Here is a 24,982-nt window from a genome sequence, read left to right as displayed (position 1 = left end):
CCGGGCTTTGGCGTCAGAGGTCGTGAGTTCGAATCCCGGCTCTGCCACTTGCCGGCCGGGTGACCGTGGGCGAGTCACTTCGCTTCTCTGGGCCTCAGTTCCCTCATCTGTAAAATGGGGATTAAGACCGAGAGCCCCACGTGGGACGACCCGACTCCCCTGTGTCTGCCCCAGCGCTGAGAACGGTGCTCTGCACATAGTAAGCGCTTACCAAATGCCAACGTTAACATTATTATTAATTCCGTCCGCCGATCCCGTGGTACTGTGCTCTCCCAAGAGCTCAGCGCCCGGCACGTAGCGGGGGCCCGGTAGAGGCCACTGACGGACGGATCGATCGATTCCCTCGCTTAGGTATTTCTTCAGTTCCGTGGCTTCAGCGGTGGTCGGGGTGGTCTTCGTGATGATCGTCATCCTATATGTCTTTATCCAGCACTTTGTGAATCCGATGGAACTGCGTACGGCCCCCCAGTTTGAAGGTACGTGGCCCTCGGTTGCTCCTGACCTCTTTTCCCGGAATCCATCCACCGACCGGTGTTGCTTACCGGGTGCGAACCGCCTCCGGGGCACTGCGGGTAGCGCTCGGGAGGGTGACCGTGTGACACTGTTGTAGCATTTTATATAATTATATCATACGTGATGTATATTATAATAAATATGTTATAATAAATATGAATATATAATTTGTGTGGTTATATGGTAAATATTGAATATATACAGAGAAGCAGCGTCAGTGCTCGGGAGAGTGACCGTATGATATGGTTATATCACTTTATATAATTATATCATATGTCATAGATATTATAATAAGTATATTATAATAAATATAAACGGATGATTTGTGTGATTATATTATATATATATCTACAGAGAAGCAGCGTTAGTGCTTGGGAGAATAACAATATAATACTGTTATATTATATCATTTCCTATAATTATATGTAATATTTATTATGATAAATATATTATAATAAATATATAATTTGTGTTATTATATTGTATATATTATATATATACAGAGAAGCAGCGTGAGCACTTGGGAGAGTAACAATATAATCCTGTTATATTATATCATTTCCTATAAGTATATGTAATATATTATGATAAATATATTATAATAAATATATAATTTGTGTGATCCTATTGTATACGTTATATATTATATATATATACAGAGAAACAGCGTGAGCGCTTGGGAGAGTAACAATATAATATGGTTATATCCTATCATTTTATATAATTATATGTAATATATAATATATTATAATACATATAAATATATAATTTGTGTGATTATATTATATATATATATACCGAGAAGCAGTGTGGCTCAGTGGAAAGAGCCCGGGCTTGGGAGTCAGAGGACGTGGGTTCGAATCCCGGCTCTGCCACTTGTCAGCTGCGTGACCTTGGGTGAGTCACTTAACTTCTCTGTGCCTCGGTGACCTCATCTGTCAAATGGGGATTAACCGTGAGCCTCACGTGGGACGACCCGATGACCCTGGATCTCCCCCAGCGCTTAGAACGGTGCTCTTGCATATAGTAAGCGCTTAACAAATGCCAACAAATACATACTAAGCGCTTAACAAATACCATTTTTTTAATGAAAGAGCCTTTGACCTGCTTTGAAGAGATAGCCCCTATCTCCTGGGCAAACCTCCCTCCCCCTAAACAAACAAGTTCTGATCTTAGAAGCCGAATTACTGAGTAACTCCTGTCAGTCTACTAATTCATTCATTCAATCAATAGTATTTATTGAGCGCTTACTATGTGCACAGCACTGGACTAAGCGCTCGGGATGAACAAGTCGGCGACAGATTGAGACAGTCCCTGCCGTTTGACGGGCTTACGGTCTAATCGGGGGAGACGGGCAGACAACAATAATAGTGTTGGTATTTGAGCGCTTACTATGTGCAGAGCACTGTTCTGAGCGCTGGGTTAATCATAACGTTGGTATTTGTTAAGCGCTTACTAGGTGCCGAGCACTGTCCTGAGCGCTGGGGGAGATACAGGGTCATCAGGTTGTCCCACGGGAGGCTCACACACTTTTAATCCCCATTTTACAGATGAGGGAACTGAGGCCCAGAGAGGTGAAGTGACTTGCCCACAGTCACACAGCTGACGAGTGGCAGAGCCGGGATTCGAACCCTTGACCTCTGACTCCAAAGCCCGGGCTCTTTCCACTGAGCAGTGGCGATAAATAGAGTCAGGGGGAAGAACATCTCATAAAAACAATGGCAACTAAATAGAATCGGGGCGATGTACGTCTCATTAAAGAAAATAAACAAAATAAATAGGGTGATAAAGAAATATACGGTCGAGCGGACCAGTACAGTGCCGAGGGGGTGGGAAGGGAGAGGGGGAGGTGGAGAGGGAAAGGGGGGAGAAGAGGGTTTAGCTGCGGAGAGGTGAAGGGGGGGGTAGAGGGAGCAGAGGGAAAAAGGGGGGAGCCCGATCAATGGTATTTGCTGAGCGCTTACTACTGTAGACTGTACTGAGCGCTGGGGACGGGGCAATACAACAGAAGTAACGGACACATCCCCTCGTCCCAAAGAGATGTTTGGACAACCCCAGAGAGAAGTGATTCCTTGGCGGTTTCTCTCTGGCTCTTCGCTCTGGCCGGTCAGTCGGTCAATTGAGCACTTACCCTGTGCGGAGCACTGTACTAAGCGCTCGGGAGAGTACGACAGAATAATGAACAGACACATTCCCTGCCCACAGCGAGCGTACGGTCTCGAAGGGCACTCTACTGCTCTTGAGATAATAATAATGTCGGTATTTGTTAAGCGCTTACTATGTGCAGAGCACTGTTCTAAGCGCTGGGGGTAGATACCGGGTCATCGGGTTGTCCCACGTGAGGCTCCCGGTCTTCATCCCCATTTTCCAGATGAGGTCACTGAGGCACAGAGAAGCGAAGCGCCTTGCCCGCAGTCACACAGCTGACAGGTGGCAGAGCGGGGATTCGAACCCACGACCTCGGGCTCCCAAGCCCGGGCTCTAAGGCGACTCCGTAAATAGGTTCGGTTTCATTGGGTCGGCTTTTCCCAGCCCCCTTGGAAGATGGAGCGAGCGCCTCGGAGCTTCCGGGAGATTCTTCTCTCTCAACAAGTGGGGAACTTGGACGGAAGCGTTTAGGATGTGTTTCCAGGAAGTTCCGTGTGCCAGGGAATGCTTTCCCGAAAGCCCAGGCATCCTAAAACGTCCAGCAGATAATGAGGTTGTGGAGTTGCAGGCGGGTTTCGGGTTAACCCGCCGCTACAAAAATGGCGGGGAAACACCAACCACAGGGCCCTGACTCCTAACCGTCCCCCTGAGCCGTCTCTGTTTTACTTTTACTTTCTGTCCCATTCAGCACAGAAATATCAAGTAAAGACTGCAGCGGTTCTCAGCTTCATCTCGTAGATTCATTCAAAGGTATTTATTGAGCACTTACCGTGTGCAGAGCACTGTACTAAGCGCTTGCACAATACAACGATAAAGGGACACATTCCCTGCCCACGACAAGCTCGCAGACTAGAGCGGAGGGATGAAGAAACTGAGGCAGAGTGACTTGCCCGAGGTCTCACAGCAGGCATGCGGCAGAGTCAGGATTAGCACCCAGGTCCTCTGACTCCCAGGCCCAGGCTCTCACCATTAGGCCACACAGCTTCCCGATTCCGGACCTTCCCCTTCATTTGTGTTGGTCCTTTGGAGTCAACCCACTGGTCTCCTCATTTGGACCTTTTTCTCCCCACGCGGGCCTTTACTTTAGAGAAACAACGTGGCTGAGTGGCAAGAGCACGGCCTTGGGAGTCGGAGGACGTGGGTTCTAATCCCGTCTCCTCCCCCTGTCTGCTGCCTGACCTTTGGCAAGTCTTCATTTCTCTGTGCCTCAGTTCCCTCGTCTGTAAAATGGGATTAAGACTGTCGGCCCCACATGGGACTCGTATCTGCCCCGGTGCTTAGAACGGTGCTTGGCACGTAATAAGTTCCTACAGATACCATCGTGATTATTATTATTATTATTTACTCTAACGACCTGACTAAAGCAAAAGACGATTCTCGGACGGCTCAGGAGAACGGTTGGCAGCGAGATGGTGCGAGTTAAAACTCTTGCTACCAAATGGCTCGTTAGCCGCCTAATAATAATAACGTTGGTATCTGTTAAGCGCTTACTGTGTGCCGAGCACCGTTCTAAGCGCTGGGGGAGATACAGGGTCATCAGTTGGCCCACGTGAGGCTCACGGTTAATCCCCATTTTCCAGATGAGGTCACTGAGGCCCAGAGAAGTGAAGGGACTGGCCCACAGTCACACAGCTGACAAGGGGCGGAGCCGGGGTTCGAACCCATGACCTCGGACTCCCAAGCCCGGGCTCTTTCCACTGAGCCACGCTGCTTCTGCTGCCTAGAGAGGAGTCGGAGGAATCGAGTCCTCGTCTGGCTCCGACAGATGCCCCAGCGGAGCTCGATCGGAGGTGCGAACGCGCCAATTTTTCCTCGCCCAGAGGCGGGTGCCCTGCGGGTCAGCGGAGAGGCCTGCCAACCTGATCGACCGCTCCCTGGAAGAGGCTCTTCCCTTCTTGAGAAGCAGCGTGGCTCACTGGAAAGAGCCCGGGCTTGGGAGTCCGCGGTCCTGGGTTCGAATCCCGGCTCAGCCCCTTGTCAGCTGCGTGACCGTGGTCAAGTCACTTCCCTTCTCTGGGCCTCAGTGACCTCATCTGGAAAATGGGGATGAAGACTGTGAGCCCCACGTGGGACAACCCGATGACCCTGTATCTCCCCCAGCGCTTAGAACGGTGCTCTGCACATGGCGAGCGCTTCACAAATGCCAACATCATTATTACTATTATTCTTTGCTTGAACAGATTTCTCCATCCAGTCTCCTGCATCCGTGAGCTGATACTCCTTAAAACAGGGATGAATAATAATAATAATAATAATAATAATGTTGGTATTTGTTAAGCGCTTACTATGTGCCAAGCACTGTTCTAAGCGCTGGGGTAGACACAGGGGAATCAGGTTGTCCCACGTGGGGCTCACAGTCTTCATCCCCATTTTACAGATGAGGTCACTGAGGCACCGAGAAGTTAAGTGACTTGCCCAAAGTCACACAGCTGACAAATGGCCGAGCCGGGATTTGAACCCATGACCTCTGACTCCAAAGCCCGTGCTCTTTCCACTGAGCCAGAATAAAGCGGGTCAGAGCCAGGCAGATCCCTTCGGGGTGACTTGGAGAAACTGTGCATTCGCTCGTTCATTCATTCACTTACTGAGTGCTCCCTGTGTGCCGAGCTCTGTACTAAGCGCTTGGGAAAGCGCGCTACGATAATAAACAGACACGTCCCCCGCCCCCAGTGGGTCTAGATGGGGGGAGGCGGACGTCGATACAAATAAATAAAGTACAGCTATGTACATAAATGCCGCGGGGCTGGGAGGGGGGGAGGAAAGAAAGGAGCAAGTCAGGGCGATACAGAGGGAGAAGAAGAAATGGGGGGCTTATTCCGGGAAGGCCTCTTGGAGGAGATGTGGCTTCAGTAAGGCTATGAAGCGGGGGAGATTAATTGTCTGTCGGATTTCCAGAACAATACCCAACCTCCTCCACCGTGATCATAATAATGGTATCTGTTAAGCGCTACGAGCCAAGCACCGTTCTAAGCGCTGGGGTAGAATATAAATTAATCGGGTTGGACCCAGTCCCTGTCCCACGTGGGGCTCACACTCGTCACCCTCATTTTAAGGATGAGGTAACTGAGGCCCACGGCCGAGTCAGGATTAAAAGCCAGGTCCACCCCATTCTCTTGTCTCCAGCCCAGAGCTTAGTACAGTGCCTGGCGTATAGCGTTTAAGAAATACCATCATTATTATTATTATTCTCCGGGCTTCCATGACCTCATCTGGAAAATGGGGATTAAGAGCGTGAACCCAGTGTGGGATAAGGACTGAGTCCAACCTGATTAACTTGTATTCTACCCCAGGGCTTAGAACAGTGCCTGGCACATAGTAAGCGCTTCACAAATGTCATCGGTATTATTGTTATTTTTAGAACGCTTTGCAGGAAACCCAAACTCTCTCAGCTCAAGGTTTCTACATAAGCCACGCCGTCTGCGTCAGGTGGGAGAGAGGCGTGGGGGGCGGGGGGGAAGAGCCTTCTGCCAAGTAAAACCGGGATTCAGACGGTGATTAAAAGTAGTCCTCTCCCCCTGGAAAAGCTCCTTCGTTCTCTGTTCTAGGAATTTTTCGGAACAACACATGGCTGATGTTCCTCCCTTTGGCCCCTGTGGAGAGCACAGCGGCCGGGATCCTGCTGGTGGCCGCCATCACGCTGTGTCTGGCCGTCACAAGCCTCTTCCTCCTCGGACACCTTCTGTTCTTCCACCTCTACCTCCGTACGTAGCCTTTTTAAAGAGCAATAACTCCTCTTATTATTAAGCGATTACTATCCTTAGTATTACTAGTGAGAAGCAGCGTGGCTCAGTGGGAAGAGCCCGGGCTTTGGAGTCAGAGGTCATGGGTTCTAATCCCGCCTCCGCCACCTGTCAGCTGGGTGACTCTGGACGAGTCACTTAATTTCTCGGCGCCTCAGTTCCCTCACCTGGAAAATGGGGATGAAGACCGCGAGCCTCACGCGGGACAACCCGATGACCCCGTGTCTCCCCCAGCGCTTAGAACGGTGCTCGGCACCTAGTGAGCGCTTAACAAATACCAACATTATTATTACTGTGGTGCTGCATCGAGCTCTGGGGTAGAGACAAAATACTGAGGTATAGGGGAAGCAGCGTGGCACAGTGGATAGGGCCCGGGCCTGGGAGTCAGAAGGTCATGGGTTCTAATCCCGGCTCTGCCACTCGTCTGCTGGGTGACCTTAGGCAGGTCCCTTCACTTCTCTGTGCCTCAGTTCCCTCGTCTGTAAAATGGGCATTAAGACGGTCATCCCCAAGTGGGACAGAGACCCGATTTGCCTGGTTCCACCCCAGCGCTTGATACGGCGCCAGGCACACGGTGAGGGCTTAGCAGTATCATTATTATTACTATATGTATAAGCTTTATTTGATCAATTATTCATATTTCTTGAACTGAGAAGCAGCGTGTCCTAGTGGCTGGGGCGCGGGCCTAGGAGTCGGAAGGACCCGGGTTCTAATCCCGGCTCTGCCCCTTGTCAGCCGTGGGACCTCGGCCAAGTCATTTCCCTTCTGTGGGCCTCAGTTACCTCCTCTGTAAAATGGGACTTAAGACTACGAGCCCCTTGAGAGACAGGGACTGGGCCTGTATCCACCCCAGCGCTTGGCATTGTGCCTGGCACATAGTAAGCGCTTAACAAATACCACAATTATCATCATTAGTAGTAGCGGTAGTGATAGTAATATCAGCGCTTAGTCCAGTGCCTGGCACATAGTAAGTGCTTAAAAACACCATAATTGTAACAGTATTATTATCAGCATCCCCCTCTAGACTGTAAGATCGCTGTGGGAGGGAACATATCTACCGCCTCTGCTGTACTGTATTCGCCCAAGCGCTTAGTACAGTGCTCTGCACACAGTAAGAACTCATTAAATACCACCGGTGGTGATGATGACAGAGTTCCTCTCCCACGTGGGCTAAGAAGGAGGGAGAACAGGAATTTTAGTCGTGCGGATCGGGGAACTAAGGAACAGAGAGGTTGGGTAACTTGTCCGAGGTCAGCCAGCGGGCAAGTGGCAGAGAAGGAACTAGAATTCAGGTCTCCTAACTCTGTCCCAAGGGCGGATCTCTTCTCTCCCCAACCTGCTGCAGCTCTAAAAACACCCTCTCCACTTTCTTTCCTAGAGCTTTTTTTCTTTTCTGCAAATATTCCAAGGTAGGTAGGGTCATTAATTTCTTTCTGAATCAGCTCTATCTATCTTGGCTCTGAACCAGTTTTTTGGGTTACTGCTTGGGGCGCGGCAGGCGATTCGCGGGTCGAGGTTAGATGGAAATAATATTTACCGCTCTTGATTAGTTGCCATAGGAAAGAAGAGCTTCAGATAAAGCTCGGCACCTCAGTCTGATGACGGTGCAGTAGGAAAGGGTTTGTAGCAACTAATTGGGTTTGTTCTGTCTCTCCGGAGAGCAGCCGGTGGTTTAACAGATCGGCAACGTGAAGAAGACGGAGGTGTGTCAAAGGCTCGGGCCTTTGAGCCCTAGTTAAAAAACACCTCCTCCAAGAGGGCCTGGAAGTCAGAAGGCTCTGGGTTCTAAACCCGGCTCCTCCTGGGTGACCCCGGGCAAGTCGCTTCACTTCTCTGGGCCTCAGTAACCTCCTGCGTAAAGTGGGGACTAAGACCGTGAACCCCCATGTAGGCCAGGGACCGTGTCCAACCCGATTAGCAGGGCTTAGCACCATGCCCAGCACACAGTAGGCGTTGAACAAGTACCCAGGAGAAGGAGGTGACAAGAGGATGCGAAAGGGGCGAGTCCGGTCGGTTCGACAGACTCATCAGCTCAGGAGAAAGCCCGAAAGGCTTGAGTACGGCAAATGCCGGATTGCGGCAACAATTCAATCCTTCGGATGTATTTATTGAGTACTTACCGTGTGCAAAACTCCGTACTAAGCACTTGGGAGAGTACAGTGCAACGACAGACACATTCCCTGCCCACGACGAGCTCACGGTCTAGAGGGGAGACAGACGTTAATAGACGTATAAATGAATAACGAGACGGTCTCTCCAGGTCTCTACCATCTCTTCGGTCTCTGGAGAGAGGGACTAGAATAACGAGGCTCGGGAGCCAGGGTCGAGGTGAAGCCGTGATTCCTCCTCCTTCTTTATTTCTCTTTTCCAGTGGGCAAACAGCTGAGCACCTTTGATTACATGACACAAGGCCGGCGGTCCAGAAAGAAAAGAAACAAGGCGGAAGAGACCAGCTCCGAGGCTGATGGCGTTAAGGTAGGACCACGTCCAAAGCGTCTCCCAAATCCCGATCCTCGGCCCTTCCTGGCCCAACTTCCAGCTCCAAAAGAAACAGAGGGACTTGTTGGACTGTCCCCTATCCAGTCTCTGACTCAACTCTATTCCCCAGTCCTTTCGCTGGGCAGTGTTGTAAATCAAATAACTCCCTACAGGACGATAAACCTGGGAGATTTTTAATGACTTTCCATTGTTTCTACCTTGCCTGGAGAAACTCGTTGGATTTTTAACGAGATTCTCTTGGAGCAGGTTTTACGGAGCGAAGAGCGTCCAAGAGGTGGTCGGCAGCTTCAGCCCCTTCTCGGGACTCAAATAAGAGATCTTGCCTTTCGTAATCTAGAGACGGGAGACGAACCGGCTTTCCAAATGTGGTCACAGGACAGTCTTCCAAGGACTGTCTGTTGTTGAAAATGGGCCTCAACTTTTAGTCTAACATCGTCTCTCCCATCCTCCTCCCGCCCCCGCGCTCCTCAGCTCCAGACGGAAGTGTCCACCCTCACCACCACCCACCCTCGTCCCCTTCCCAGTCCCCGGGGATCGTTTCCGCCCCTGAAAACACGAGCGGCCTCCTCCGTGACTGGCGCCGCCGCAGAGGTCATTTGAAAGATTTCCGACCTTTCCCAGGTTGAGGAATCTACCCTTCTGAAAATAACCAAATGCCTTTTATAAACAGATGTAGCTTACCCCGGAAATGACTGTTCCTAGCTCCCTTAAATCTCTTAATTGGCTGCCTTTAAGCGCAAGGTAAACAATTTCTACAAAGAATCCCATTGAAAATAAGCTATCATTTGCATTTGCTGCCGGCTCTAATTAAGGAAATGTGTGGGAGAGGTGAATTTTTCCGAATATAAAGAGGATGGGGGTGGGAGAGGGTTTCATCCTCAGTGCTCATTCAACGGTATCCCTAGGGAAAGTGTGAATACAGGTGTTTAGAGGCGGAGTCCTCGTGCCAACTCTCGTCTAGAAATTCTTATTAAAAGTCTTTCCGAGAGACAAGACGTTGCTTGCGTAACCCACACGGTTTGTGAATGGAACTTCCCAGAAACGGTATCTGTGCGGATCAGAGCAGCAGTCTAGGCTGTGAGCCCGCTGTGGGTAGGGAGCGTCTCTATTCGTTGCTGAATTGTACTTCCCAAGCGCTTACCACAGTGCTCTGCACACAGTAAATGCTCAGTAAATAGGAATGAATGAACAGTCCAAGTGACTCAGCCCTCTGACTCCCAGGATCCTTCCCTCCCACAGAGCATGGGTGACTCCCTCCAGCCTCACAGACAGGAAGAAGACGTGAGAATCGGCACGTTCTAGCCGATCGGGTCCGAAGGCCGTGGGTTCCGATCCCGGCCTACCTCTTGTCCGCCGTGTGACCTTGGACGAGTCACGTCGCTCATCTGGGAAGTTTCCTCGGCTGTACAATGGGGACGGAGACTGGGAGCCCCGTGTGGGACGGGGACTGTGTCCGACCTGATTAGCTTGTATCTACGCCGGAGTTGAGTACGGTGTCTGGCACGTAGTGAGCGCTTCATCAGTGACATTAAAAAAAAAGAAGACCACAGAGTTGAAAATACTTCTGTGGTTTCACTTAAAGAGGATGGGGGTCGGGAGCGGGTGGGTTAAAACTAATAATAGTAATGATGGTATTTGTTAAGCGCTTACTGGGTGCCAAGGACTGTTCTAAGCGCTGGGGTAAGATACAAGGTACTCAGGTGGTCCCACTTGGGTCTCACAGTCTTAATCCCCGTTTTCCAGATGAAGTAACTGAGACACAGCCAAGTTAAGTGGCTTGCCCGAGGTCACACAGCAGACAAGTGGCGGAGCGGGATTAGAACCCAGGTCCTCTGACTAAGCCACGCTGCCGGTGGACCGACCTCAGCCTGATTCCGCCGACCCCCGTCCCTCGAGCGGTGAAACGAAAAGCCGCTCTCTGCCTCCCGGAGCAGGTCTCGCCTTTCCCGGTGGAGGGCAAGATTTGGGGCCTCCCACTTCCTCCCATCGCTCCCCGGCGCCAAGCCCTGAATGGCATGGAGTGAGAGAGGAAAATGTTAACCAATCTTTTGTCTCTTTTGTAGGATTGGTCTTTAAGATGCTCTCTGAATAAGAGCAGAAGCATGTCATCTCCAAGCAGGTACGTCTGGGTCTTGAAAGGGGATTTGTTTTGTGAAATGATGATGATGATGGTGATGATAATAATAATAATGGTATTTGGTAAGTGCTTACTGTGTGCCAGATACTGTACTGAGCTGGGATAGATACAAGGTAATCGGGTTGGACACAGACCCTGTCCCACAGGGGGCTCAGAGCCTTGATCCCCACTTTACAGATGAGATAACTGAGGCCCGGAGAAGTGAGGGGACTTGCCCAAGGTCACACAACAGACGGGTGGCGGAGCCGGAATTAGAACCCAGGGCCTTCCGACTCCCAGCTTCGTGTTCGACCCACTACAAGAGCTCTATCCATTAGGCCAGCTGCTTCCGAAATAGAAAAGCTGCCATCCCTGTGCTTTCTGTCAGCCCATTTCCACCCTGAATGGGGCTTTCAAAAGCAATAGTAATACTCATTATGGTATTTGGTAAGTGCTTACTCTGTGCCAGGCACTGTTCGAAGCTCTGGGATCAATAGTGGTTGGCACATAGTAAGCGCTTAATAAATGCCATTATTATTACAAGCAAATCGGGTAGGACACGGTCCCTGTCCCATGTGGGGTTCACGTTCTCAATCCCCATTTTATAGATAATAATAATGTTGGTATTTGTTAAGCGCTTACTATGTACCGAGCACTGTTCTAAGCGCTGGGGGAGATACAGGGTCATCGGGTCGTCCCACGGGAGGCTCACAGTTAATCCCCATTTTACAGATGAGGTAACTGAGGCCCAGAGAAGTGAAGCGACTCGCCCACGGTCACACAGCGGACAAGTGGCAGAGCCGGGAGTCGAACCCATGACCTCTGACTCCCAAGCCCGGGCTCTTTCCGCTGAGCCACGCTGCTCCCTGAGGCACGGAGAAGTGAGGTGACTTGCCCAAGGTCACCCAGCAGACATGTGGCAGAGCCAGGATTAGAACCCATGGCCTTCTGACTTCCAGGCCTAAGCTCAATTTACCAAACCATGCTGCTTCTCTGTAGTAAGCTGTCACTGCCCCATTCCTCAGAGAATAAATGATTGAATCTAGTAAAAGGGTGGATCCCTTTCTTCTTCACTTCAGAACGACTGGAGTCCCAGGGCTGCATGTTGGGAGTTCATTCAGTAGTATTTATTGAGCGCTTACTATGTGCACAGCACTGTACTAAGCGCTTGGAATGGACAATTCGACAACAGATAGAGACCGTCCCTGCCCAATGACGGGCTCGCGGTCTAATCGGGGGAGACGGACGCACAAAAACAAGACAACATAATCACGATAAATAGAATCAAGGGGATGGACACCTCATGAACAAAATAAATAGGGTAATAAAAAATATGGACAAATGAACACAGTGCCGAGGGGAGGAGCAGAGGGAAAGGAGTTGCCAAAGGGAAAGCCGGTTTGCTGTTCCCGCTTCCTGCCTCACCACGTGAAGTGCCGTCCGCTCTGCTCAGAACATCCTCTCATTGCTGGCTTGGGGGCTTAAGTGGATAGAGCCCGGGCCCGGGAGTCAGAAGGCCCTGGGTTCTAATCCCGGCTCCTCTCCTTGTCTGCTGTGTGACCTTGGGCAAGTCCCTCCTCTGCGCCTCAGTTACCTCATCGGTCAAATGGGATTTAAGACTGTGAGCCCCCTGCGGCACATGGACTGTGTCCAACCCGACCAGCTTGTATCTTCCCCGCCGCTTAGTACAGTGATCGGCACGTAGTAAGCGCTTCACAGACACCATTAAATTAATTGATTAATTAATTAATGTTGGTATTTGCTAAGCGCTTACTAATGTGCCGAGCGCTGTTCTAAGCGCTGGGGTGGACACAGGGGAATCAGGCTGTCCCACGTGGGGCTCACAGTCTCCATCCCCATTTTACAGATGAGGTAACTGAGGCACAGAGAAATTAAGTGACTTGCCCACAGTCACCCAGCTGACAAGTGGCAGAGCTGGGATTCGAACTCATGACCTCTGACTCCAAAGCCCGTGCTCCTTCCACAGAGCCACGCTGCTTCTCTATTAAAAAAACAAACTGCAAACCTCCTGCGGGACTGGGGCTCACTGGCCTCTCCCTTCCTAAGAACCTTGGGCCAACCCAGACCCTTGTCTTATTTTTTCTTTGGAAAGAGCTCTTGTCTGTCAGGCTTCCTGCCAAGGTCAAACTCGGAAGGCTGCCCAGAGGACAGTGGTTTCAAACAAACAATGTGGGGAGGGGCTAGTTAAAAAAAAAAATCAGCTCCTAGTGAATTACCAATTAAAAGTATTTACTGAGAATTTACAATCTGTAATCTAGTAGTTTACTCTCTCCTAGGTATGTTTAAGGCAGTCAATTTTTGTGTTATATATACCAAGCAGTCTCTAGGTTGTAAACTCACTGAGGGCAGGAAATGTGTCTGTTTAGTGTTGAATCGCACTCTCCCAAGCGCTTAGTACAGTGCTCTGCCGCACAGTAAGGGTTCAATAAATACAGTTGACTGAATGAATGAATGAAATACAGGGGTAGAGGATCAGATCGGACACACGGTTTCCCCGTCCCTCCTGGGGCTCGCAGTTTAAGGGAAAGGGAGAACAGTTATCTCATCTCCATTTTAACTGATGAGGAAGCTGGGCCCAGAGACGTTAAGTGACTTAGCAAAGTCACCCAGCGGGCATGGGGTAAAGCCAAGATTAGAACCCAGGTCTCCTGACTTCCAAGCCCGGGCTCGATCTAACTTTATTCTTCATAATTAATATCTTTGAGGTTTTGGTCAAGCCGTTCTGTTGGTCCGACCAAGTGTTTTTCAGCTCAAGCGGCGCTTTTCTCCTGCCCCTTAATTTATGTGATTGCGCTGGAATTTTCCACGAGGTTTATCCGTATGAATGGAGTGAAATTACGAATGTGCCCAGGATTGAAAATTTCCTTGCTGTTTCCATTTCACCTGTCTTACTCCAAATCAGATTAACACAGGTTTCTTCAGGAACAGCTGCTACTCCAAGGCAAACTGCCCTAATATAATTAATGTCTACCACAGCTTTGGGTGGGAAGAGCAATGAACCGGATTAGGTGCCTGAGGGAAAGTTTTCCAAGGCCTCAGAGATCAGGGTTCCTGAGAGACGTGGGGATAGCGGCAACAACAGTCCCCGCTTGGGATTCTGTTTGGAGAACCAGCCCTTGCTGCTCCGACTGGCGCTATCTCGGAGCCTGGAAGTTTGGAGCGGATATCCTGAATCCGGGCCACCCTTAGAGAAGCCGCGTGACTCAGTGGAAAGAGCATGGGCTTTGGAGTCAGAGGTCATGAGTTTGAATCCCAGCTCCGCCACTTGTCAGCTGTGTGACTGTGGGCGAGTCACTTCACTTCTCTGTGCTTCAGTTACCTCATCTGGAAAATGGGGATTAACTGTGAGCCTCACGTGGGACGACCCGATTACCCTGGATCTACCCCAGCGCTTAGAACAGTGCTCGGCACATAGTAGGCGCTTAACAAATACCAACATTATCATTATTATTATTAAATGACTTGCAGCAGGAAACCGGGAGAGTGGGGATTTAGAACCCAGATCCTCTGACTACCAGGCACATGCACTTTTCACCAGGCCACACTGTTTCCTGCACAGCAGCTGAATCAAGAAGCTGCTTGGCTTGATGATAGGAGAGAAATTCTGCTAATTCTACTGTGCTCTCCCAAGTGCTTAGTACAGTGCTCTGCATATACTAAGTCTCAATAAATACGATTCATTGATTATGGCAGGCATAGAGGAATTTTTGCTCTTGACCCCATCCCACCACGCCCACTTTGTCCTTTACGCTTTTTTTTAACGGTATCAGTTAAGCCCTCACGGTGTGCCGGGCACTGTACTAAACACATAGGGCTCACAGTCTTAATCCCCATTTTACAGCTGAGGTAACAGGCACAGAGAAGTTAAGTGACTTGCCCAAGGTCACGCAACAGACCAGTGGCGGAGCGGGGAGGTCAGAAAAGCCAGACTTCTCTCTAAATTTCACCAGGCACAAGGTGCATCGGGGAATCCCTTTCGGTTGCGATTCTCCCCCTCTCCCTTCCCCTCCCCTCAGCACTGTGCTCATTTGTCTATATTATTTATTACCCTATTCATTTTGTTAATGAGGTGTCCATCCCCTTGATTCTATTTATCGTGATTAAGTTGTCTTGTTTTTGTCCGTCTGCCTCCCCCGATTAGACCGTGAGCCCGTCGGTGGGCAGGGATTGTCTCTATCTGTTGCCGAATTGTACCTTCCAAGCGCTTAGTACAGTGCTCTGCACAGAGTAAGCGCTCAATAAATACTGTTGAATGATTCATCTCATTTTCTTTCCTCTCCACTCTAGGGCACCCGAGGGTCCTGACGTATCTGTGCCCTCCTTTCAACAGACCAAACTGAGAAAAGCGTGCCCGCCATGGCATTTACACTGTCAGGTAATTCATTCTTTCATTCGTCCACTCATTCATTCGATCGTATTTATTGAGCGCTTACTGTGTGCAGAGCACTGTACCAAGCGCTTGGGAGAGTACGACATGAGAACAAACAGACCCGATCCCTGCCCACAGAGAGCTGACAGTCTAGAAGGGGGAGACGGACACTAATAGAAATAAATAAATGACAGATACGGACATAAGTGGTGTGGGGCTGGGAAGGGGGGATGAAGAAGGGGAGCGAGTCAGGGCGACGCAGAAGGGAATGGGAGAAGAGGAAAGGAGGGCTCAGTCGGGGAAGGCTTCTTGGAGGAGATGGGCCTTCGATAAGGCCTTGAAATCGGATAGAGTCTTTGTCAGATAAAGGAATTGTCCACTGGGTGCGATTCAAAGCTTGGTTCCCAGAGCTCGACTCCTACTGGACGAGGAGGCGGAATGGGTAGATCCAGCTGTTTTCCTATCGTCTTAAAACCCCACGAACGCTCGATAATATCTCTGTTGTACTATGCTCTCCCAAGGGCTTAGTACACTGTTCTACGCACAGTAAGCAGAGAGAAGCAGAGTGGTCTAATGGAAAGAGCACGGGCCTGGGAGTCAGAAGGTCACAAGTTCTAAACCCGGCTCCACCATTTGTCTGCTGCGTGACTTTGGGCAAGTCACGTCGCCTCTCTGGGCTTCACTTCCCTCTTCTGTCAAATGGGGAATTAAGGCTGTGAGCCCCATGTGGGACGGGGACCATGTCCGGCCCCGGTTATCTTTTATCTACCCCAGCCCTTAGAACACAGCCTGGCCCATAGGAAGTGCTTAAATACCACCAATTTTTATTATTAATAGTAGTAGAATGCAATCAATAAAGACCATCGCTTGACTGATAGAAATTCCTTGGTGACCAGCAGGGCTCTCTATCAGCTGACTCCTTTTTTTAATTATGCTATTTGTTAAGTGCTTACTATGTGCCAAGCACTGTTCTAAGCCCTGAGCGCTGTTCTAAGCCAGCTCACACTCAGATGGAGACTGGACCGAGATTCTGATAGGTTCAAGAGGAATCTTTCCAGAACAGAACAACATTGCAGTTCTCGCAATCAAATATCTCCTCTTTAGAATAACCGTCATGTTAACTCTAAGCTCCTTTGAGCTTTCCTCATCCCTCCAGATCTTTAGGGTAAAGGTCTAGGGCCAGATTCTAAGCGGCACTCCATATAGATAGTCATTTATTCTTTATATATCTGTGATTTTTTAAATTTATATTAATGTCTGTCCCTTTCTCTAGACTGTAAGTGTATCGTGGACAGGGAATGTGCCCTTTTATTGTTGTGTTCTACTCTCCCAAGCGCTTAGTAAACACACGGTAAACGCTCGACAAATATATCTTACTTTAGAAAAGACTTCAGGGAGGAGGCCATCTGCTTCAAATGCCTCAGCAAACCTTGTCTAGTCATGGCTGCCCTCATCTCTCGCCTCATCTTTCCAGGGTTTAGGGCAGGTTCGAAAAGGTCGCCGTCCAAACAGGAGGAAAGGGGAGGGCAAAGTCGCCTTGCACAGTAGGTTGAGGAACGGACCCGCACATGCCGACGTCACCATTGAGTCATTTAGGCTGGTCTTTCCTTCTTGATCAAGTGGTCCTTTGGGGGCGGAAGAATAAAGGGTTTTAGTGCCGTGATGATAGGTCCTTTAACTCTTCTTTCCACCCCTTAAACCTCCTTTAGTTCACGTTGATGTGCCCGTTGGCTTTTCTTCTTTTCCTTGGCATTAGTATCGCTCTCCCGAGCATGAACGGCTTTGTGCGTGATGCTGTATTCGTTCTTGGTCATCCTCACTGAGCTTCTCTTGACCCTTCTCTTTGAAGAGTCTAAATATAGCAGGCTCAGAGCTGCCCAAACCCGGCTGACATTCTCTAATGTCGGTCTCACTGCAACTGTCCATTGAGAAGCAGCGTGGCCCAGTGGATAAGATGGACTTGGGAGTCAGATGGTTTTGGGTTCTAATCCCGGCTCCGCCGCGTATCTGTTGTGTGACCTCGGGCGAGTCACCTCACTTCTCTGGGCCTCATCTGTAAAGTGGGGATTAAGATTAGCTGAAACAGGGACTGACTGTCCAACCTGATAAACTTGTTCTTACCCCAGCTCTTAGTACAATGCCTAGTAAGTGCTTAACAAATATCATTAAAAAACAGAAAGAAAAACACAACAGAGGACCCAACCAACTATTCCCACACGTTCCTCACCAATGACTCCATCTTCCTAAATTGAGTCCCTTCCAGGTTTAGCATAATAGTTTCCATACAGAATAAGCACATCTCTCTTAAGAACATCAAAGAGCACTTGGCCGAGATTCTTATAAAATTCCTCTTTAGTTTCATTGATATCAGCAAGCAATGGGATATTGCCCGAGTGCTTAGAATGCAGTGGCCCAAAGCCAGTTGGAGACAGATGGTCATAGGATGCTCATCAATTCCATTTGGGAATGATTTGAATCGGTTTTCTGAATCTGTGCTTAAAAATAAATCCAACTCAATGAAGTCAGGCTAACACTTCCAGGTGACCCTTTTAAGAAAAAAAAATATTATCTATTAAGCTCTTCCTATGTTCCAGTCGCTGTTCTAAGCGCTAGGGAGTTACAAGTTAATCAAGTTGGACGCAGTCCCTGTCCCATATAGGGCTCACACTCTTATCCCCATTTTATATTTATTTTATTATATTTATTTATCCTCACTTTATTTACATATACGTAGTTCGTTAAAGGCCGGCATCACTGGCATTCGGTTACAACCTCGAGCACAGATATCCTTCCGTGTCAACGTCCGGCCAGAACGGGGTTTACGCAGTTAAGAGCCCATTCTATTTTGTGCCACTGAGAGAGACAACGTCGTTATAGGGAACTTGAAGTTAAGCCTGATGAATGACACTCATTGTCACGAGAAATCACACAGCAGGACAGAGGGCCTGCGAAGTCCATTTTTAAGAGCACCATTGTTTTCCTTAAGGATCCGGTCTAGGTCCTCATAAACACTGGTTGGGAAGGAGAACTTTCCTTTGAATGGCAAAGGCCGCTGTGATGCTCCGGGGAGGATGGGAGGGTGTCGGGGAGGACTTCGGAAAGACCCATGCAGCTACTGTGTGGTGCGTTTTCCGGGGGAGAAGGGTAAGAGAGAAAAAACGCTCTAAGGACACAGACTGTGTATAACCAGGACAGCTGGGAGCAAACAAACAAACAAAAACTCATTGGAGGATATCAATCATGAATGGGGTGGATTTTTTGGTTTTGTCTTGTTTTTGTTTTGGGGGTTTTATATGGCATTTGTTAAGCATTTACTACTTGCCAGGCTGGGGTAGATACAAGCTAATCAGGTTGAACACAGTCCACGTCCCGCAGTCTTAATCTCCATTTTACAGCTGAGGTAACTGAGTCACAGAGAAGCAAAGTGACTTGCCCAAAGGTCACGCTACAGACAAGTGTTGGAGGCGGGATTAGAACCCAGCTTCTTCTGACTCCCGGGCTCCACCCACTAAGCTACTACGTTGCTTCGAGGCATCGTTTAGGGTGGGCTGTCCCAAATCGACTCCACTGTTAAAATAATCGTGTCCTGCTAAATTACCCACTTGAAAAATGGAAATCAAAATTGCCCTCTTTTGGCTGTGCAACATCCGGAATAAAAGTTTGGTCCAAAATGAAAAATCAACGAGGCGTTGACGTATCGCTTATCCGTGGGTACCCCGATACTAATTTACAAACGTCTGACTTTTTGTAGAGAGTAGCAAACAAAGCCCAGGATTCCTCAGAATCCAATGCTGGGAATCAGAACATCACAGAGAGAGACTTCACCTCTGAGAAAGGTAAAACGCAGTGGAACATCATTTCACCACTTACATTTGGGTCCCCGTGACGTTCTCTTGGGTCGGCTGTTCCTGCAATCAATCAATCAATCAATTGTATTTATTGAGTGCTTACTGTGTGCAGAACATCGTATTAAGCGCTTGGGAGAGGACTCTTTTCACAGAGTTGGTAGACACGTTCTCTACCCACAGCGAGGAACGATGCTATATTTAGGAAGTAAATTTCGTACATTCCAAGCGCTTAGTACAGTGCTCTGCACATAGTAAGCGCTCAATAAATACTATCGAATGAATGAAATTTACTCCAAACAGCCAGAAACCAACTCAGGTCATCTGGTCATAGAGAATTTTGAGTTGATAGATTTCACAGTGTGAGAAGTGCCAGAAAACAATGAAAATTGCCTACAAGCGCTTAATAAAGCTTTCGCTGATGACGACGATGACGAAGAAGACTGTTAATACGTGTTGCCGAATTGCACTTTCCAAGCGGTCAGTACAGTGCTCTGCACACAGTAAGCGCTCAGTAAATAACATCGAATGAATTAATGGAAGAAATGAGTAAATATTTTGGTTGGGCTTATACGTATCTTCTTATCTGCAAGGTATTGATTATGATTATACCAGACCTGTTTAAGAACTGATTATTAATTCTTTTCCCTAAGCCCGTTTAAGAACTAATTTTCTTTGGTGGAGAACTTCCCGTGGTAAACTGAGGGAATTGTTTCCCACTGCAAGCTGAGGAGACCAAAAATATCGGTAGGTTTAGAGGGATTTAGATCAGTTCACAGATCGGCGATCCACAGTGGGTTGCTAGGGGGAGAGGCAGGGATGTAGAAGGAAAGTCATTCGTATTTATTGGGTGCTTTGGGTGTGCAGAGCAGTGTACTGAGCGCTAAGAGGTGATCCATTCCTAATGATGAGGGTGGATGTCAGGGCAATGGTTACTTGTTTTCTCCAAACATCGAGTGTCACCGTCAGAGACGGAACCGTGGACTGGATGTGGACGGAACCTGAAGTGGCATCAGTGATGGGTCTATGTTTGTTTTTTGTTTTTTCTGTTAGTTGTTCAGTGCTTACTATGTGCCAGGCACTGTACCGAGCGGTGGGGGCATATACGAGTTAATCAGGATGGACACAGTCCGTGTCCAACACGGGGCTCCCGGATTTAATCCCCATTTTCCAGATAAGGTAACTGACGTGCAGAGAAGTTAAGAGACTTGCCCAAGGTCACACGGCAGACGAGCGGCAGAGCCGGGATTAGATTGCGTTGTTAAGCGTCGAGCGCAGGCTTTATTGTCTTCCTAGGCCTTCGCGTGGTCTCCGACCCCTAGTGACTCCGTGGACACGTCTGCTTTGAAGGCAGTCAATTTAATTAGCGATTTCGCAGCTGCCATTTCAGTGACTCTTAACTTCAGGCTACTCACGAGTTGTAGTTTTCCTTGCTCCGTAGATAATAACGGTTCTCCCTTGGAAGTGACTTCCAATTGCGATTCCTTCTCATCTATGGAAATCCCAGCTGGGGCTATGGACAGCTTGATGCTTCTGTATTCCGCACATGCAAACAGCCGGTCAGACCTTCACGACCAAATCCTGCAAACCGTGGAAAACAGCCTGATCTGGGAAAGCGAGGAAGAGCCGTCAGAACTGAACTGCACGGTGACCGAATCCAAAGAGGCGGTTGAAGCGGTTCAGCCATCGTATCCGGCAGATGCGTCTTTGCCCGTCTCAGAGAGGCCACCCCAGGAAGAGACCCAGTTTCCCCAGACAGAAAAGATTTCCATCCTTCCTCTCTGAGAAACAAAACGGTTACCTCTTTATCCTTCCTTATGCCGGCACAGATTCTCCACAAGATGTGGCCGGAACAGCCATCCTTTAGGACTTGAGCTCGGTTTGGGGAACGCCGGGTTTTTTGAGGAGACTTAGTTAGGTAACCCAGTCCGTCCCGAGGCCAGCTCAGCGTGCCAGTTCCGGGGATGTCTTCCGAGGCCTGAGATGGGGGAGTTCAGGAAGCACATCGAAAAAACAAACACACCCAGATCATTGAAAGAAATGTTCTCGCTCCAATTAACTGCAAGATGATTGGCTTTCCCCCGGCCCCTTCTTCCCAAACAGAACGAGGCAAGCTACTTCGCCACCCCTTAAAAGTTAACAGAATTGGGGGGGGAAACTGTGGGGTAGGATGTAGCCCTCAAACTTGAATTTTGGACGTTTCCCTTTTTGTCCTCAGCCCGATTTGGATTTCACTTTCTTGTAAAGAAAGGAGTACAAGAAAAATGGAGTGAACTTTTTTTTCTCTCTTCCTAGCTTTTTTTTGGTATGGTGAAGAAATGATTCAATGCCTCTGAAGCCCAGACCATGATGTGATGCACTGACGATTTCCTCATCTTAAATTGATCAAAGTTTTCTAAAGTCCCAGTTATATTTTATACCGGGGAAAAATATTTTAAGGGCATTAAAATTATATTTATATGATAAACGGGGTTGATTGTTGCTGTTTGTAAAAGTGAAAGTAATCCATCAAAGGAGGGCAATCCTTGATGAATTTTTGTTCTCCTTCAAACACAGATTTAAAAAATAAATTGACATTAAAAAGAAATGACTTCTCATTTGAAAAGGGAGTAAAACATCCTATATCATTTGGATTTGTTTTTTGGGGTTTTTTTGGAATGGCTTTATACACAAAGCTGCAATCAGCTTTCTTGTGGATGAAGGAACCGACTACCAAGAGATAGATAGGAGCCTTATTTTCTTGATTAAGTTCACAAATACCATTTAGAGCGGGTTTCAGATTTTTAAAGGAGCAGCAGAAATCAGGGAAACCATTTACTGAAGGTCTCCGTTGCGGTAGTCGGTTGGTCCTTTGATCTGACTGTGGTGGGCAGGGAATGTGTCTGTTTTATTGTTCTATTGTACTTTTTCAAGGAGAGCACTGTACTAAGCATTTGGGAGAGGACAATACGATAATAAACATTCCCTGCCCACAGCGAGCTGACAGTCTAGAGGACTTGACTCTCCGGGACTTGAGTTTTCGAACGCCCCCCCCAGAAGATTTTCAATTCTGTTCAAGGGTGTTTTTCCCATCAGTGATATATGGAAGGAAAGAAAAAACGTTTGAGCTCGAGAAAAGGGGGAAGCTATGACCTCTCCAAGCTATATCCTTCCTAAACGACTTATGTTGTAGCAATTAGGGAAGATAACGAAGCCCAAAGATGTGGGTGAATTCCTAGCAACTTTGTTTGTAGGGCATAACAAAATCCCAGCCCCGGTTTGGGAGCGTTACAAGCCTTGGTTCCAGGAAGCTTTGTCCGTTGCTATCATGACTCTGCAAAGCTTCTGAAACAATAAATGAAGTAATTTCCTGCAATGGAAAGAAAAAAGAATTACTAAAATTGCAACCGTTCAGGAATCCAAGATCTCTGTGAATATGATCGGGGTTGAATTTGCTTCGGAACAAAGGGATAATTGAAAACGCTTTCAGGATTTCAGACCCCTTGCATTGAACAAGTCCAATTCTCCTTCCTGCAAACAGAAAAGGAAACAGCGGGGCCTAATGGAAAGAGCATGGGCCTGGGAGTCAGAGGACCTGGGTTCTAATTCCTACTCTGCCGCTTACGTGCTGTGTGATCGTGGCCCAGTCATTTAACTTCCCTGGGCCTCAGTTTCCTCACCTGCAAAATAGGGAGTAACCACCTGTTCTCCCTCCTACCTAGACAGTAGGAAAGGGGTTGTATCCGATCAAATTATGGATTTAAGCCAGTGCTTGGCACGTAGCAAGTTCTTAGTAAGGAGAGAAGCAGCATGGTCCAGTAGGTAGAGCAAGGACCTGGGAGTCAGAAGGACCTGGGTTCTAATCCCGGATCCGCCGCGTGTCTGCTGCCTGCCCTTGGGCGAGTCACTTCATTTCTCTGGGCCCCACCTGCAAAATGGGGATTGAGGCTGTGAGCCCCTCATGGGACAGGGACTGTGTCCAACCCGATGTGCCTGCATCGACGCCAGTGCTTAGTTCCGTGCCTGGCACACAGTAAAAGCTTAACAAATACCGTAATTATTATTATTAGATCGGGTCAAGCTAAACTGCTCCGGGGCTGCAGACAAGTTACTGAGTGGAGAAATCCAAGCCTGGACCAAGACCACGGTTTGGCAAATTCCTAAAGATAAATTTCCCCTACCCTCCCAGAAGTACTGGAATATTCCTCTCCCTGCCCTTCCACCCACCCCCGACGCCCCTCACCCTGAATCCTGGCACCATCCAGCGTGGGGCCCTATCTGTTACCGATTTGTACATTCCAAGCGCTTAGTACAGTGCTCTGCACATAGTAAGCGCTCAATAAATGCTATTGAATGAATTCTAAGTAGGAGGAGAAGTATTAAGCTCTTACTGTGTGCAGAGCGCTGTACTAAGCGCCGGGCTACATCCAAGATAATCGGGCCCACGTGGGGCTCTCAGTCTAAGTAGGAGGAGGAGTATTAAGCGCTTACTGTGTGCAGAGCGCTGTACTAAGCACTGGGCTAGATCCAAGATAATTAAGTCCCACAGGGGGCTCTCATTCTAAGTAGGAAGAGTGTTAAGCGCTTACTATGTGCAGAGCGCTGTACTAAGCACTGGGCTAGATCCAAGATAATCAAGTCCCACAGGGGGCTCTCATTCTAAGTGGGAGGAGTATTACGTGCTTACTATGTGCAGAGCGCTGGGCTACATCCAAGAAAATCAGGCCCACATGGGGCTCTCATTCTAAGTAGGAGGAGGAATATTAAGTGCTTACTGTGTGCGGAGCGCTGTACTAAGCGCCGAGAGGGAATAAGCACGGTTCCTGGGGGCTCAGAATCGACGGCGCCTTCCAAGAAGACAAACATTTCACGGAACGGTTAACCTTCCCCCCAACAACCCAGTGTCTCCGCCACACTCTCCTCACCGCCTGGCCGCTCCACAGTTGCGGGATTCAATCGTTGAGGTAATGTTGTCTGGCCAGCACTGACCTCTTTGTTCGCACAATTGACCTCATTCTTTATCCACTGTGGGGAGGGAGAGAAGGCCCCGTGTATTCTGTGACATCTGCACGCGGCAAGCCTCCAGGGTCAAACTCCCTTTGGAAATCTGAAAAGTCTGCTGAAATGAGTTTTCTAATGAGGCTTGTTTATTCAGCAGGCGAGTGGAAGTGCGTGCTGGGCTCTTTTATTCGGGGATAGCCCAGGGGTCAGCAAACCGGTCGGAGAAATGGTCTACGGACTAGATTGAAGACTATGAGTTCCTTGCGGGCAGAGAACGAGTCTGCCAGCTGTCATACTGTGGGCTTCCAAGGGCTTAGCACAGCGCTCTGCACCCATTCATTCATTTGATAGTATTTATTGAGCGCTTACTATGTGCAGAGCACTGTACTATGCGCTTGGAATGGACAAATCGGCAACAGAGACAGTCCCTGCCCATTGATGGGCTCACGGTCTCATCGGGGGAGACAGACAAAAAGCGCTCCTTCGATACCGTTGATTGATCGATTGATAGAAGCATTGTGGCCTGGTGGATAGAGCCCGGGCCTGGGAGTCAGGAGGATCCGGGTTCTAATTCCAGCTCCGCCACTTGTCTGCTGGGTGATTGTGGACGAGTCGCTTCACTTCTCTGGGCCTCAGTTCCCTCATCTGGAAAAGGGGGATTAAGACCGTGAGCCCTATATGGGACAGGGACTGTGTTCAATCGATTAGCTAGTATCCACCCCGGCACTTAGCACGGTGCCTGGCACATAGT

At 48.7% G+C, this 24,982-nt stretch overlaps 1 protein-coding gene across 2 annotated transcripts in view; it reads left to right on the top strand.

The window, feature by feature from the left end:
* Positions 1-21,856, top strand: part of LOC100074104 (palmitoyltransferase ZDHHC11) — a 51,743-nt gene extending 29,887 nt beyond the window's left edge. For both annotated transcript variants that reach the window (XM_029054111.2, XM_029054109.1), the window contains exons 5-11: positions 352-476; positions 6,207-6,362; positions 8,773-8,876; positions 10,964-11,019; positions 15,325-15,412; positions 19,158-19,242; positions 20,693-21,856. In XM_029054111.2, the coding sequence (XP_028909944.1) occupies positions 352-476; positions 6,207-6,362; positions 8,773-8,876; positions 10,964-11,019; positions 15,325-15,412; positions 19,158-19,242; positions 20,693-21,036 (958 nt within the window). In that variant the 3' untranslated portion in view covers positions 21,037-21,856. The remainder of the gene's footprint in view (positions 1-351; positions 477-6,206; positions 6,363-8,772; positions 8,877-10,963; positions 11,020-15,324; positions 15,413-19,157; positions 19,243-20,692) is intronic.
* Positions 21,857-24,982: the final 3,126 nt, after the last annotated feature.

Source organism: Ornithorhynchus anatinus, chromosome X3 (genome assembly GCF_004115215.2).
Source record: "Ornithorhynchus anatinus isolate Pmale09 chromosome X3, mOrnAna1.pri.v4, whole genome shotgun sequence".
Classification (NCBI taxonomy): Eukaryota; Metazoa; Chordata; class Mammalia; order Monotremata; family Ornithorhynchidae; genus Ornithorhynchus; species Ornithorhynchus anatinus.
The sequence above is the reverse complement of the archived record's forward strand: the minus strand, read 5'-3'. Positions and strand labels throughout refer to the sequence as shown.